Genomic DNA, 14,328 nt, shown 5'->3' on the forward strand with positions numbered 1-14,328 from the left:
TAACTTGTTTCTGTTGATTTTTTGGTAATATTTTTTCCCAAGACACTTTCAGATTTAAAAATAAATAAAGTCGGTGTTACAGGTGCTGGTCAGCCTTCTTATGTGTACCCTTGTTCTTCAGCCTCTGGGGTAAAGAAGGTTCCAGGACTGATGCAGCAGTATCTCTGCCAAGACCCCCTCCCCCACAACTCTGTAGAAGTTGGAAGTAGGACAGTCACAGGCTAGAGGGACCCAGACACTTGCATTCCACTCTCAGTTCTCGACCTGGGCCCTGAGCACTAGGCAGCAGTTGTGTCAGCTGCTGCCCCAAGCTAGCTTCATTTTCTGGTTGTGGGCTTTGGAGGAACGGGAGAACTGGCTCTTGGCCACCGTGAGGGGTACAGCTTTGCCACTCAGGTATACCTTGTTGTGGCATTCAGGCAGCCAGGGCCCAGAGCTACAGATCTGGGGTCCTTGGCTCACTCCCACATAGGCCATTACATAACCTGTCATAAAAGCATCAAAACCAGCCCGATGCAACCCATCCCCAGCCACTGGGTGAGGACTAGCTTGACCTCCTGGTGCTTCTGAGGTAACCACATCAGCTGTTTCCAGCCCTGGTGCTTTGAGTCCCATCTCCAAGTCATTTTTGTGACCTTGCTCCAAGCCAGGCTGCCTCTTAGTCTCATCCTCGGCCACTTCCTGCTCAATTTCCTCAGCCTTGAGGGCATCCCCACAGACCTGCTTCATGGGAGGGCCGCCCTCATTTTCCTCAGAGGTCTGTTTCCCAGGCAGTCCCGACAAAGCCCTCCGCCGTTTTTCCCTGCGTCGCCGCCGTCGCCGCTTGTCCTCCACCACAGCCTCATCAGTGTCAATGATAAGGTCAATATCGTGGGACCGAGGACACTGTGGTCCCAGGGGGCACCAGCCATAGGCCTAGAGATAGGAAAGAGGCTTAGACAGGGATTCCACATCAGAACCTCCCCTCTCCCAGGAAACGGGTGGGTGCTCTCACCGAAAAGTTGTCACAGATGCTGGTGGAATAAGGACGGTGGGTTGCAGGGGGCATGCAGCAGCGGTAGTCAATATGGGCCCTCATGCTAGTAGGATAGCTGCAGAACTCCAGGGTAAGGTGTGGGCTGCCAGCTGCCCGCTGCTTCCCATTTTCCCGCTCACTGCAACAGCGCAAGAGGGTATTGGTCCACTAGCGTATAAACTCCATGGGAATAGGGTTTTTTTTGTCTGTTTTGCTCACTGCTGAATCCTCAGCACCTAAAACAGTGCCTTGCACCTGGTAGGCACTCAATAAATACCTTAAGTAAACGAAATAGTCAGGCTTATACCAGGCCCCATCCCTAAACCTCAACCAGTTCCTCACCATTTCCGGAAAGCATATTCTAGGTAGGAGGCCACGAAGCGGGCATGAAACTCAGCAGCATATTTGGTGTCATAAATGCCGGCTGGGAACATTTCACACAGGTCCGCAGTGAAGGTTCCCAAGCTCTCAGGAAGGTGGGCATAGAAGTTCTGGTACAAGAACACCAAGTCTATGAGACCATTGTGTAGTACCAGGGGCCGGCGGGCCCGGATTAGCTCCAGGAACAGTGTCCTCACTGACTGGCTCTGACTCTCATCACCCTGGGTAGAAAGAAAGAAAGGTCATCAGGAAGAACAGTCCCCCAGGAGCCTCTTTTGCAGGACACTTATCCCTGGCTCCCCTACCTGGAAAGCTCCCCATCCCTGCCTTACCCAATGCTATTCTCCTATGTATCAAGCTTGTTTCCCCAGTCCTGTCCCTAGTGATTTCCCATACTCCTTAAGAAGCAGACCCTCCCTATGTACCCAGCCTAGGTTAGGAAGAAATGAAGCCACAGAAGGGGCAGTCTCAAGGCCGGAGACCTACCTTGTCATTACCCTTGTGGTAAGGGATACCCTGTGCATACTGCCGGTTGAAGTTGAAGCCATGCTGTACCAAGAACTGTACAGACTTTGGTTCTATCACATACTCTTCCATGCAGAGCAGGGTCAGATTAAACACCTGAGCCAGGTATGAGTGTTCACCCTGGGAGAGAAAGGATCTGCTATATCAGGATTTCGGATAAACACCTCATATCTGATGTTCCCAGGATCTCAACCCTCCTCCCTGGCAGCCAAAGACCAGGGATAGATGTGAGATCAGCCCATACCTTATCTGGCTGCTGCTTGAAGCAGGCGAGGCCCAGGGAGAGAATAGAACGGGTCCTGGCAGCATGACACACGGACTTGTAACGTTCCTCGATGCACCTTGGGGTTGGGTTTAGGGGGTGGCTGTGGCTGGAAGCTAGCCCTCAAACCACCCAGGACTGTGATTTCTACTCCAGGGATGAGGTCTTCCCCTCCTGCCAAGGCTGGCAATAAGATCAGGGCTTATACTTACTGGTTCAGCAAACTCTTCCTGTCCCCAAGCCCACTCAGTTCCTATGAGTAGGTAAAGGGAGAGTTGTGTTAGGTTTCCAGCACCAACCAGCCCTTTCAAAATTACCTGTCCTCCCCATTCCCCAACCCTCACCGTGTCCACAGCCACGAAGCTAGCTGTCTTTATGGCCAGTAGGAGGGATGGCCACATCTCCTTGAAGTTGTCACTTTGCACATCCACCACGGGAACCTGGACTACTAGCTCCTCCCCAGACTTTGTGATTTTGCTGACACCACCTGAGGGTAAGGAGAGGGATGGATGTTGATGCTCAGGCAGGAGTCCAGGGAAACTGATACCAAGGTAGGCCATGGCTGGGGGCGGAATGTTGGGGGGCAGTTTCCATTAAGGCAAATGGCAGCTTTCTCCTCAAAGCCTTTGTATCACACATGCTTTGCACACAGGCCTTGGAGTGCACAGTGCCCTCCCTCAATTTGCGGAGAGAAAGCCTGCATCTTCCAGTGGTTTATGTGAGCTTTTGGGAAAACTACTTCTCCCATCAGCATCACATAATCCGCATCACTACACGATCTTTTCACGGCATCCTGCAGGAAATATTTTGCAGGGCTTGAGGAGTGCGACTCCTTTAATGTCCCACAAGGCTCCATGATAGTACTGTTTCCACGGTGCCCCAGTAGCCAAAAGTGGTGGTAGCCACTATGCCCCGGAGCCTCATAAATAATTCCTCACACCCAAGCTCCCAATACTTCCGACTTCTTTGGACCTCGACTCCCAATCCACTGCACTTAACTATGAGCTTTAGACTACTCTCCCGACATGCCCCTATGGCCCCCGGCTATGCTCCCAACACGCCAGGCTTTTGCAGCCGAGCTGCGGTGCACACCGGGACTTGTAGTCTCCTCGTGGCTGGTTCAGCGGGAAGGAGCTAGTCCTCTGAACGTTAAGTCGGTTTCTAGAGCCGTGAGCCCGAGGCCTTCCCCTTCCCGGAGCGCAGAGTTTTAAGGTGGGAGCCCTGGGAAGCCACTCACCATCAGGGGCCGCTGGGGCTGAGACTGTGCCATCGTCACTGTCGGCGGCCATGACACGGAGGGTCGCTCGCCTGAGCAGTGTGTGGGTACGCGGGGCTTCCGCTTTTCTCCGCTCAGCTCCCGCTGAAGGGATCGGGGCGGGGCCTGGCCCCCCGGAGTCGCAGACGGGTCTGACTTCCGTTTACACCACCCGGGTCTGGCGCGAAGGCGGTGTCCCGGCGCGCGCTAGGACTTCTTTGACTGGCGCGGCGCGGGTCGGAGCCACGCCCTCCGGCGTGCGTGGGAAGTCGGGCGCTGAAGATTGCGCGGGAGGTAATTCCTTTCCCGCGTACGTCTTGCGGGAACGTGGGCGGCTGCTTTATGCTGTCTTCATCCGCTCGGCCCCGGGTTGGGGGTGGCGGGGCCCCGGAGGAGGTATGGCTACCCGGATGCAGCCTAAAGTCCGCCCAGGAGTTATACAGAGAGGAGTGTGGGGGAAAGAAGGATATTTTGGGAATAGGCAAGTTCCTAGGGAGGAATGGGAACTTCACGTCTAGGAAGTGAAAAGGCGGGGAGGGGGCCGCGGGGCGAGGCTGCGAGAGGAGTTAGAGCCACCGACTGGCTGGGAAGCCTTTGAAATAACATAGGGAAGCGATAATAAGGGCTTGAATTAAGGCCCTGGCAGCAGGGACGACAAGGAAGGGACAACTTGTAAGCACTTAGGAGGTATATTTGACTTAGAGAGTGATTGGATTTGACTCCTGATACCACGAGAGACATGTTCTTTCTCAAAGGCTCCGGTTCCCATCTGGACCCACCAAGGAGTCAATCCTTTCTCCTTAGTTAATCACTGTTTCTAGTTCATCTTCAGCCTTTCTCTCTCAGTTCTTTTTCATCATTATTCAGAATTGTTTGGATTTCTCCCATCCCGTTAATTAAGTGTTTATCGTATACAGTTTACTTAGCATGGTGCTAAGCTCTGGGGACTCAACAGTCAACAAGAGATTCAGTCCTTGCTCGTGGAGTTTTATAGCCAAGTAGGGGAAGCAGACCGTCATCAAACAAACACGAATGAAAAATTACAATTAATATAAGAGGAAAAATGGAGAATTACACAAGAGGGTAAGACTGGGGAGCTGATTTGGAAATTTAAGTCAAGACCTGAAAGAATGAGTGAGAAGCACAGGATAAGACCTGTCCAAGTAGAGGGAAAGGATTGGGTGAGCTGGACAGACACCTGAATTATTGAAGCAATATTTAGGCAAATAAATGGCTAGAACATAGTGAGGGGATGAGGCAGGTGGGGATCTTTGGAGTTTACAGAACTATTTTAAGAGGATTGGTTTCTCACAGCAAGAAGTGTGACAAAGTGCTTCAGTGGCTTACAAGGTACTTAGTGATTTTATGCTCCCCACCTTCTTTACCTCTTTGACCTCATCTACTACTCATCCTTCTTCAGGCCATTTTAACCACACTGGCTTCCTTATTATTCTGCAAACAGGCACCTTCCTTAAGGCCATTCCACTAGCTCTTATTTAGGATGCCTTTCCCACAGGTATCCACATGGCTAACTCCTTCAACTGCCATAAATCATTGGTCAAATACTACTTTAATAAGGCCCACCTTGACCATGCACTTTAAAATTGCAACATTCCACCACCACCACTCCTTATCCCTTCACCTATTCCTTTTCTCTTTATGCTAGTATTTACCACCTGACATCCTATATAATTTACTTATGTGTATTATTATTATTATTATTATTATTATTATTTTGCTCTCCATTAGAATACAGGTTTCATGAGGACAGGAACCTTTGGTGTTTTAATTACTGAAGTATTCCAAGTACTTAAAACTGCTTGGCACAGAGTAGGTACTACATAAATATTTATTCAGTGAATTAGTGGGAAGCCATTGAAGGTTTTAAGTAAGAAAGTGACATGATCATGTCTTATGAGACTGCTGTACTCTGGAGAATGGATTGTAGAATGAATTACGGAGTTGGTGAGTTTGGTAAAGGAAGTTTGGCTATGAAGGGGAGGAGTGGCTGTTGTAAAAGGGGTTGAGGAGCAGTGCCCTGAGCTTGGACAATTTAGAAGAGACCATTCTTTAAAGGGGGGAAGGAAAAGGAGAATGCAGATGAGTGCAGAGTGTAGTAAATCTGTACATTCATTTTTTTCTCTGAAGGAGGAAGCAAGCTCTTTTGATGAAGATGAGGTGATAAAGTCAGGTTTTAAGGAGAGAGTTTGAAGCAGGAGCTCTTCAGGTACTGCAGTACAGCACAGCACCAGAGTGCAGTCCCTGGAAGCAGACCTTTTGGGTTTGGGTGGACAAGTTGCCTAATCTCTACAAGCCTCAGTTTCCTCATCACTAAAATGGAGGTAATACTAGAATGTACCTAATGGAGTCGTCTGGAGATTGTGCAAGAAATCGGTAAAATACTTAGCATAAGGTCTGGCATATAGTATACCTCCACTAACTGTTGGTTATATAGAGAAATGGGCACCAAAAGAACAGGGAGCAGTGAATATCAATTTCTCATTGAAATTGAGATCTGTTTCTCATTACCAATTGCCAGCCAGCTATGATTTACTAGACCAGGAAAAGATTAGGAATAAAAACTAGCTCATCCCCTTCTACCACCCCAACTTGCCATCTGCTCTCAGGCAAATCTTTTACCATCCCTGGTACACCTGGGTGGCTTAGTCAGTTAAGCATTCACCTTCTGCTCAGGTCATGATCTAGCAGTTCGTGGGTTCTAGCCCTTGGGTCGGACTCTGCTGACAACTGCTTTGGATTCTGTGTCTCCCTCTCTCTCTGTCTCTGTCTCTCTCTCTCTCTTTCAAATAAAATAAACATTAAAAAAATATCTTAACCATCTCTGATCCTTGGTTTCTCCTTTCTGCAGAATGGGGGTTGGACTGCATGACTGCTAAAGCCTGTTTTGATGTAAATGTGCCACATCTCTAAGCAGATAAACATCCTACCTGCCTCATGCTCTTAGACACACCTAAAGAAGCCCTGCCCAGGGGTGCCTGGGTGGCTCAGTTGGTTAAGCGTCCAACTTCAGTTCAGGTCATGATCTCATGGTTTGCGGGTTCGAGCTCCGCATAAGGCTCTGTGCTGACAGCCAGCTCAGAGCCTGGAGCCTGTTTCGGATTCTGTGTCTCCCTCTCTCTCTGGTCCTCCCCTGCTCTCTCTCTCAGAAATAAATAAAACATTTAAAAAAAAAAAAAGAAGAAGAAGAAGAAGAAGCCCTGTCCACACATACAGTCACAGTAAACATCAGGGACACAGAGGTCCTCCTGCACAGGACCCAGCCCAGCCCCAGCCTCTTCTTTTGTGTGTGTCTCCAGGACTATGCTAATGTTGGTCCCTCTGAAGTCACTTGCAGAAACTCAGCCCTACTGGTCATACCTCAGTGCCACAGCCAGCCAAGAGCAAAGCCATGAGCATCTGGAGAGTAAGAAAAGCTAGGCACTCTATAATGAGTGCTATAGAGAAGGTGGCTGTACTCACTGGAGTGCCCCAAGATTCAGCCTCATTGTGACAGACTACTTTGGGCTTTCTCTTCTAGGCCATCATGAAGAAGCCACAAACCGCTGTGAGGAGTTGTCGCAGAAAGCAGGCATCCAGCCAGGAGGGAAGGGAGAAGCAGGTCCTTAGCAGCAGCCAGGTCAAGCCTTCTACCCGTGATGGTGAGGAGCTTGGTCTGAGTCAAGTTTAAGGGGTTGGTTTCATTGGCCATGAGAAGGAGGTCGATTCAAGCTGGGAAGGCAGCATGGTTGTGCATCAAGGCTTTAAGGGGCTAGTTATGATCTAATTCTGACTTTGCTGTGCAACTTTGGGATGATTGCTCTGAGTGGCTACTTTCTTACCAGTGACATGGAGTGGTAGCCTGTGCATTTCCTTCCTCATGTGGCTTTCATGGGATCGAATGAGTTTATGAGCCTGAAAGTGTTTTGTAAATGGGAAAGTCCTGAACAGGTATATATTATGCTTGGCTGAAATTGTTGGATTTTCATCATGACCCAGAGACAAAGGAGCCAGCAGTACCACGCTAGGAAAGTTAAGGCTAGAAATTTGGTTAAGGTTACACACATCTAGAGAATTTTGGTCTGACTCCGGGTTCAAAGCTTAAGCAAGGGGTTTTGGGAAGCCCTAAGGGGGCAGTGCTGAATACAGTGTCCCAGGTACCTGATGCACAGCTCTTGCAGGGACTATGTCTAAATTTTCTGAGGCCCCTGCAGGCTTGGCCAGACGACACAAGGAGGTGGTATTGCAGGCCTCTGTCTCCCCATACCACCTATTCAGAGACATAGCTGAGGTCACAGTCTTTCGGGAGAACCTTCTGAGCTGGTACGACCGAGAAAAACGGGACCTGCCCTGGAGAAGGCGGGTAAGCAGGCGAGGGGCAGAGACAGTGGGGTGGGGGGCTGCTGCCAGGCCCCCTCCACACTAACTCCTTGTCTGGGATTGCATTGGCAGGCAGAGGGTGAAGTGGACCCGGACAGGCGGGCATACGCTGGTGAGTGCATCTCCTGAGAGCAGGGCTGCTTTGCCTGGATGCCCACTGGTCTGGGTTGTAGGGGTCGTGGGCTGGGAGCAGGGCAGCTCAGCAGTGCCCTCATGCCAACCCCTCTCCCCCAGTGTGGGTCTCAGAGGTCATGCTGCAGCAGACCCAGGTTGCCACGGTGATCGACTATTATACCCGATGGATGCAGGTGACTTCAGGGAAAGAAGGGGAGGGTCATTGAGCCAGACTCCAGAAAGAGCCTAGCCTTTGGGGTGGGGGTAAAGAAGGCTCCCTTCACCTCCCTCACCCTTGACCTTCCTTCCTTTTGATCACCTTCGGGCTCTAGAAGTGGCCAACGCTGCAGGACCTGGCTAGTGCGTCCCTGGAGGTGAGTGCCACCCTAGGGTAGGGGAAATGGGTACAACTGAGGACTGACCACTGATCTCTCTGACTCTACCCACAGGAGGTAAACCAGCTCTGGGCTGGCCTGGGCTACTACTCTCGAGGCCGGCGGCTGCAGGAGGGAGCCCAGAAGGTAAGGGGGAAACAGGGAGGGTGAGCCCCAGGGCCTCAGGTGGCTCATAACCTTGAGCCTCCCACCCCAACCAGGTGGTAAAGGAGCTAGGGGGCCATGTGCCACATACAGCAGAGACTCTGCAGAAGCTTCTGCCTGGCGTGGGGCGGTACACAGCTGGGGCCATTGCCTCCATTGCCTTTGGCCAGGTGAGTCCATAGCCCACCCCTACTTTGTATGTGCCCACCCTCCTTCCTCCTAGACCAGGCTGATTCCTGGATTCCTCTGTGCCAGGCAACCGGTGTGGTAGATGGGAATGTAGTACGGGTGCTGTGTCGTGTCCGAGCCATTGGTGCTGATCCTGGAAGCACCTTTGTCTCCCAGCAGCTCTGGTAAGATATTGGGGTAACGGGAGACTGGGAAGGGTATCTCCAAAGTGTCTTTGGCTCACAGCAATGTTTCCTTGTAGGAGCTTAGCCCAGCAGCTGGTAGACCCAGCCCGGCCAGGGGATTTTAACCAAGCAGCCATGGAGCTGGGGGCCACAGTGTGTACCCCACAGCACCCACGGTGCAGCCAGTGCCCTGTCCAGAGCATGTGCCGGGCACACCAGAGGGTGAGCCATCTGGGGAAGGGCAGGCAGGGGTCCTAGAGGGTGACCCCTGCCATATGACACCTTGCTTTATGCCTCTTAGGTGGAGCGGGAACAACTCTTAGCCTCACAGAGCCTGCCATGCAGTCCTGATGTGGAGGAGTGTGGTAAGTACCAGCCCCAGCCCTTCACTGCACTGCCAAGGAGCTGCTTGCGGAAGCCTCATTCTAGTTTATCCTCGTACAGTTTGAATAAGATTCTGCAGAGCTGGGCCACGACCTGCTCTCTGGGGTTGGCATCTAAGTTCACCTAAGCCTGAGTGGGGCTTAGGTATCTCTCTTCCCAGCTCCCAGCACTGAACAGTGCCAGCTGTGCTCACCTCCCACGGAGCCCTGGGACCAGACCCTGGGAGTCACCAACTTTCCCAGAAAGGCCAGTCGGAGGCCCCCCAGGGAGGAGTGCTCTGCCATCTGTGTTCTGGAGCAGCCCAGGGCCCTTGGGGGTGCTCGAATTCTGCTGGTGCAGAGGCCTAAGTCAGGTACCTGGATCCTGGGAGTGGAGGGCAGTGGCATGAGCAACACCGGAGAAATGGAGGAGCCAGCAGCTAAGGCCCAGCCACACCTGGCCGTCCTTCCTTTCAGGTCTGCTGGCTGGATTGTGGGAGTTTCCGTCTGTGGCTGCAGAGCCCTCAGGGCAATGTCAACGCGAGGCCCTGCTGCAGGAACTGCAGAGTTGGGCCGGGCCCCTCCCAGCCACCCACCTCCAGCACGTTGGGCAGGTGAGTGACCAGTGGAAGGATGAGGAGAGATGGTTTTGTGGACATATCCACAGGCCTGTTTCAGTCCCTTGACCCTCCCTCCAGGTAGTCCACACCTTCTCTCACATCAAGCTGACATATCAAGTATACGGTTTGGCCCTGGAAGGGCAGACCCCGGTGACCATCACACCACCTGGCGCCCGCTGGCTGACCCGGGAGGAGTTTCACACGGCAGCTGTCTCCACCGCCATGAAAAAGGCACGACCTGTGCTGTCTTTGTGTGCTTTTTTGTGCTTCCTATATGTTCTACGTGAACCTATTATTATGTAAACAGAAAAACCATATTTTATTTTTTATTATTATTTTTTAATGTTTTATTTATTTCTGAGAGAGAGAGACAGTGTGAGCAGGGGAGGGTCAGAGAAAGAGGGAGATACAGAATCTGAAGCAGGCTCCAGGCTCTGAGCTGGCTGTCAGCACAGAGCCCGACGTGGGTCTTGAATGCAATGGGATCATGACCTGAGCTGAAGTCGGATACTTAACCGACTGAGCCACCCAGGTGCCCTGAAAAACCGTATTTTAAACAGATGTACTGGGCTGTGAAATTGAGAGAACATAGGGGTCTGGCTCTTTTGGGGGAAGATGCCAGTCCTGTACTCTCCCCCTCTGTCCTTGGCTAGGTGTTCCGTGTTTATGAGGGCCAACAGCCAGGGACCGGCAAGGTGAGTCTCTTGGCCCTCACTCAGGCATCTCTCCCAGGCCCGAATCCACAGGTTTTCAATGAGTTAAATGACATGTTTGGATGAACATTATCCAGGCCAGGCTTCACCATAGGGAGAGGAACAGTTCTTATCTTGAGACCTTACAGTCTGGGGTCCAGGGTGGAGACGGAATAAGAACAAATGTTGGAGACAATAGGGTCACAGGTGTGTGAAATGCTTGTACCGGACTTTGTGGTTTATAAGGTGGAGAGCTTTCGGTTCCAGCTGGGAGGCAAGAATCCGGAAAAGCTGCTTAGAAGATGCAGCTGGTAATTTGGATTCAAAAAATGAACCATTTTCTCCAGGTCTGGGAGGGGAATCAGCAGTAAGAATGTACTTTCCAGGCTCAAGAGTAGCGTGAGCAAAGGTGCCACAGTGCAGTTTGCAGCGCGCAAGGAGCTGTAAGCATAGCAGGCCCTGTGCAGGCCAGTCAGGGCCATGAACACCAGGCCACTGAGGCATTTTTGGTGGAGAGAGGAGTGAGGTGTGTATCTTAGAAAAAGATTACCTTGGGCTGCCATGTAGAGTTGACAGCAGAGTTTGGAAGCTTTACAGAATTCAGGTTAGAATCTGAGCTCTATCACTGCAGCGGTGAGAGGGGTGGAAGGAGGACTCTGCTGCCCCCTTAGTGCCTTCTTCCTTTGGCTTCTGCACAGGGTTCCAAAAGATCCCAGGTGTCCACTCCATCCACGCGGAGAAAGCCCAGCCCAGGCCAGCAAGTCCTGGATAGTTTCTTTCGGCCCCACATCCCCACTGATGCATCCAGCCTCAACAGTATGGCCCAGTGACACTCCCAGAAGCCCCCACTTCCTGAGAATCCTGTTGTTTAATAAAGTGCTTATTTTTGTAGTCATTTTGGAGACTTTCCGTCCTCTTCCTAGTCCTCTCATTCTTCCTCTCTGAAAAGTCCTGCTTGGTGCTGAGCTCCCAGCCAGCCCTGGGCAGTGCAGGCGGGCATTCTGTCCGAGTGATCTGTCCTCCCCCAGCCCCCAGGAGAGAGGGAGAAGGCAGCTTCAGGGGGCCTCTGCCAGGGGGCTGACACCCAGCATCCTTGGCTCTGGTCTCTGGTCAGCTCTGACTGGAGTAGTGGTATTGTCTTAGAGCAGGTGGTTGGGCTCAGCCCTGACCCAACCCCTCCCCCCCTGCAGAGGCTGCTCTCTGGGGAGCAGGGAAACACAGGGGAGGATTTGTTTGGTCTTAAATTCCTACCTCAAATACTAAATTTATGTTTGTATTGTTTGTACAATTGTATTCTATTGTAGTGAAACATAGAAAATCAGGAGGTTAAGAATCATAAAATTAGGGGTAGGGTGAAAGGAAATGGATCAGAGAAGGTCATAAGGAAGGTTCAAAAGTATTGATATATATATATTCTATTACCTAGTTACGTAATACCTTTATTATTCTTCATATTTTGCATATATATTAGTTTTAGACTATGTAAAAACAATTTGATAGTTTCAAAGAAAAAATAAAATCCAACCTCTTTGGATCCCAGTGAGAGATTCAAGTTCTGGCAGGTACTGGCCCCTGGGGACAAAGCCCTCTCCACTCCAAGCCTCCACGGGTGTTACTCAGTTGCAACAGGCCCTGTGCTCCAGGACAGGATGGTGAACCCAGCACCAACCTTCCTTAGGATTCTTGGTGCCTGGAGGCTTGCTCCTCCTGTACCGACTGCCACAGAGCCCGGATGTTGCCCTGGCCAAAGCCTGTTGCCCCCTGCCTCTGAATCAGCTCCAGGAAGAAAGTGTCCTCTGGAAATAGAGACTTGGTGAAGACCTGAAGCAGAAACTTGCCTTCATCGCCATCTAGCAGGATCCTCTGTCGGGCCAGCAGGCTAGGCTGGTGCCCAGCGGCTAGGATTTGCCTTTCCTTGCCTGGCTGCTGGTAGTACCCCTCAGGAGGAGCCAGGAGCTGGCCGCCTGCCACTGCTACCCCCTCAGTGGCTTCCATTATGTTCGGCGTGTACAGCCCCACGTGCTGCAGTCCGGGTCCCCTGTGCCGGGCCAGGAACTGCTCCACCTGGTCCTGTCCACTGGCAGCCCCTGGCAGGGACTCGGCCAGCACAAGGGCGGGGGCAGCGCCGCCTGGCGGGGGCTGCAGGGCGGTAAGCTTCAGTCCCCCTCGCCCGGATCCTGCTGTCACCTTGAGGCCCAGCTCTGGATCCTCACCTGGGCTCAGTGGCAGGTGGCGAAAGTCTAGACAGTCGCGGAACCAGCGCACCAGTGTGGGCGAGCTGCCACAGGTGCAGGCCAGGGTCAGGTGGTCCACGTGGCTGACCCAGCCTGGCCGGGTTGTAGAGGGCACAGGCCTGAAGCCCGGCAGGAAAGGCCCCCCGAAGCCGGCGCGCTCCAGCAAGGTCAGGCTGAGGTTGCCGACGGGCGATCTGACCACGGCATAGGTGGCGGTGCCCTGAGAATCCCGCACGCTAACAGGGGGCACCGGCACGCTGCAGCCCCGCGTGACCAATGCCTGGGCGGCGGCGCCCGTGTCCGCCACGTCGAAGCACAGGTTGGTGGCGCTGGGCACGGCATGACGTGGGTCCAGGCCGTACAGCGGCTCCTGGGGCCCAGCGCCCTCGTTCACCAAAAAGACCGCGTCGCCGCTGCTCAGAGCTAACTGCCGCCAGCCGTCTGCTTCCCGCACCGCCAGGGGCTGGAAGCCGAAGAGACGCTGCAGATCTCGGGCAAGGGGCTGCCCCGCGGGCACGTGGAAAGCGACATGGCACAGACCACGGGCGGACGCGGCCATGGCGGTCCAGATGGTGACCCTGGCCTGTCCTTCCCCTGGGGCCGTTCACCTGTCCTTGAGAACTCCGGAACTGTCTGTCCCAGGCTTGTCGTCGGAAGACTGTGGAATCCAGTTTTTCCCGCAGAGCCTTTTCCTCGCTCTTTTCCGGGGAGAAGTCACAGACTCGACCCCCTTGGGGGCTCGCGGCTCTCCCTGCCACGCCCTCCGCAATCCCGAGCTGCTTTGGGACCACCGGGTCTGCGCTGCGCTGGTGAAAACCACGTGGAGCCAGAGCTGGGGCGGAGCAGGAGAGAGGGGGCGGAGCCCGGAACTCCGCACACTTACTCCTCCCGCCCAGACGCTGTCGCCCGAGGGTACTGTGGGGACAAGGGGCTGCCCTTTCCCAGAGCCTCTGGCTGAGCCACACCCGTTGGCACTGAGCCTCCCTTCTCCGCCCCCGAAGATCACAATAGCTGCCTTCATTCGGTGGAGGACGCTGGGCTCGCTCTCATCCTTCAAACTTAGAGCAAAGGGAACAAGCCCTCGCTGGGGGAGAAGCCAGAATCCTTCCCCGTCCCCTTACCACCCCCACCCTCTCCCGAAGCCCTGAACTTCTTACCAGTGTCATTTCTACCAATTTTAGCTTAAAAATTCTAGAGGGGACTCCTGGGTGTCTCAGTCGGCAAAGCATCCAAGTCTTGATCTTAGGGTAGTGAGTTTAAGCCTCACATTAAGCAAACAAAAAAGAGTCCTAGAAAACTTTGCCTTTAAGCCCTGTTGTACCTTTAAAACTTTAAAAAATATATTAAATGTTTTAAGTTACAGATTTTCTTACCCTTCCCAAATGGGTCCGGAGAAACTGATGTTATTCGAAGATTGGCCATTTATATGGCTCCTACCAATCTCTTTTGTTTCTCTCTGACAATTTCTCAACTGCACCTCTTTCTTCAACCCCACTTCTCTGTCAACAATCTTTATCCCCTGTCCCAGGCAAGCTTTGGAGAAAAATCTGGTGGCTCAGGACATGAAAGAAACAGCTGCAGTGGTGTCCTTTCTCCAGG

General features: G+C 52.6%; 3 protein-coding genes across 15 annotated transcripts; 1 reads left to right on the forward strand and 2 right to left on the reverse strand.

The window, feature by feature from the left end:
• Positions 1–14: 14 nt before the first annotated feature.
• TOE1 (target of EGR1, exonuclease) lies at positions 15–3,651 on the reverse strand. Its single transcript, XM_039254797.1, has 8 exons — positions 3,421–3,651; positions 2,528–2,670; positions 2,396–2,436; positions 2,166–2,262; positions 1,883–2,041; positions 1,358–1,617; positions 995–1,154; positions 15–915 (listed from the first exon to the last, which is right to left on the reverse strand). The coding sequence occupies exons 1-8, from the start codon at positions 3,470–3,472 to the stop codon at positions 295–297; spliced, it is 1,533 nt and encodes a 510-aa protein (XP_039110728.1). The 5' UTR covers positions 3,473–3,651; the 3' UTR covers positions 15–294.
• On the forward strand, positions 3,324–11,390 carry MUTYH (mutY DNA glycosylase). Of its 13 annotated transcripts, none has more exons than XR_005532216.1 (17): positions 3,579–3,732; positions 6,756–6,862; positions 6,977–7,097; positions 7,650–7,798; positions 7,888–7,927; positions 8,050–8,123; positions 8,262–8,303; positions 8,379–8,450; positions 8,525–8,638; positions 8,724–8,821; positions 8,899–9,043; positions 9,123–9,186; positions 9,366–9,557; positions 9,661–9,797; positions 9,882–10,034; positions 10,457–10,702; positions 11,194–11,251. XR_005532216.1 is itself a non-coding variant. In XM_039254794.1 (17 exons), exons 2-16 carry the CDS (start codon positions 6,848–6,850, stop codon positions 10,471–10,473), a joined length of 1,485 nt encoding a protein of 494 aa, XP_039110725.1. In that variant the 5' UTR covers positions 3,579–3,732; positions 6,756–6,847; the 3' UTR covers positions 10,474–10,498; positions 11,194–11,278. The 13 variants fall into 13 exon arrangements, 12 of the variants coding, with proteins under 12 accessions (XP_039110719.1, XP_039110725.1, XP_039110726.1 ...); XM_039254794.1 differs by having other exon boundaries at positions 9,882–10,086; positions 10,457–10,498; positions 11,194–11,278; XM_039254795.1 differs by lacking the exon at positions 11,194–11,251 and having other exon boundaries at positions 3,580–3,732; positions 10,457–10,498; positions 10,599–11,185.
• Positions 11,366–13,290, reverse strand: HPDL (4-hydroxyphenylpyruvate dioxygenase like). Its single transcript, XM_039254798.1, has one exon. The coding sequence runs from the start codon at positions 13,286–13,288 to the stop codon at positions 12,170–12,172; it is 1,119 nt and encodes a 372-aa protein (XP_039110729.1). The 5' UTR covers positions 13,289–13,290; the 3' UTR covers positions 11,366–12,169.
• Between the last annotated feature and the right edge of the window lie 1,038 nt (positions 13,291–14,328).

Source organism: Hyaena hyaena, unplaced genomic scaffold (genome assembly GCF_003009895.1).
Source record: "Hyaena hyaena isolate Hyena2069 unplaced genomic scaffold, ASM300989v1 scaffold_503, whole genome shotgun sequence".
In the NCBI taxonomy this organism is placed as follows: domain Eukaryota; kingdom Metazoa; phylum Chordata; class Mammalia; order Carnivora; family Hyaenidae; genus Hyaena; species Hyaena hyaena.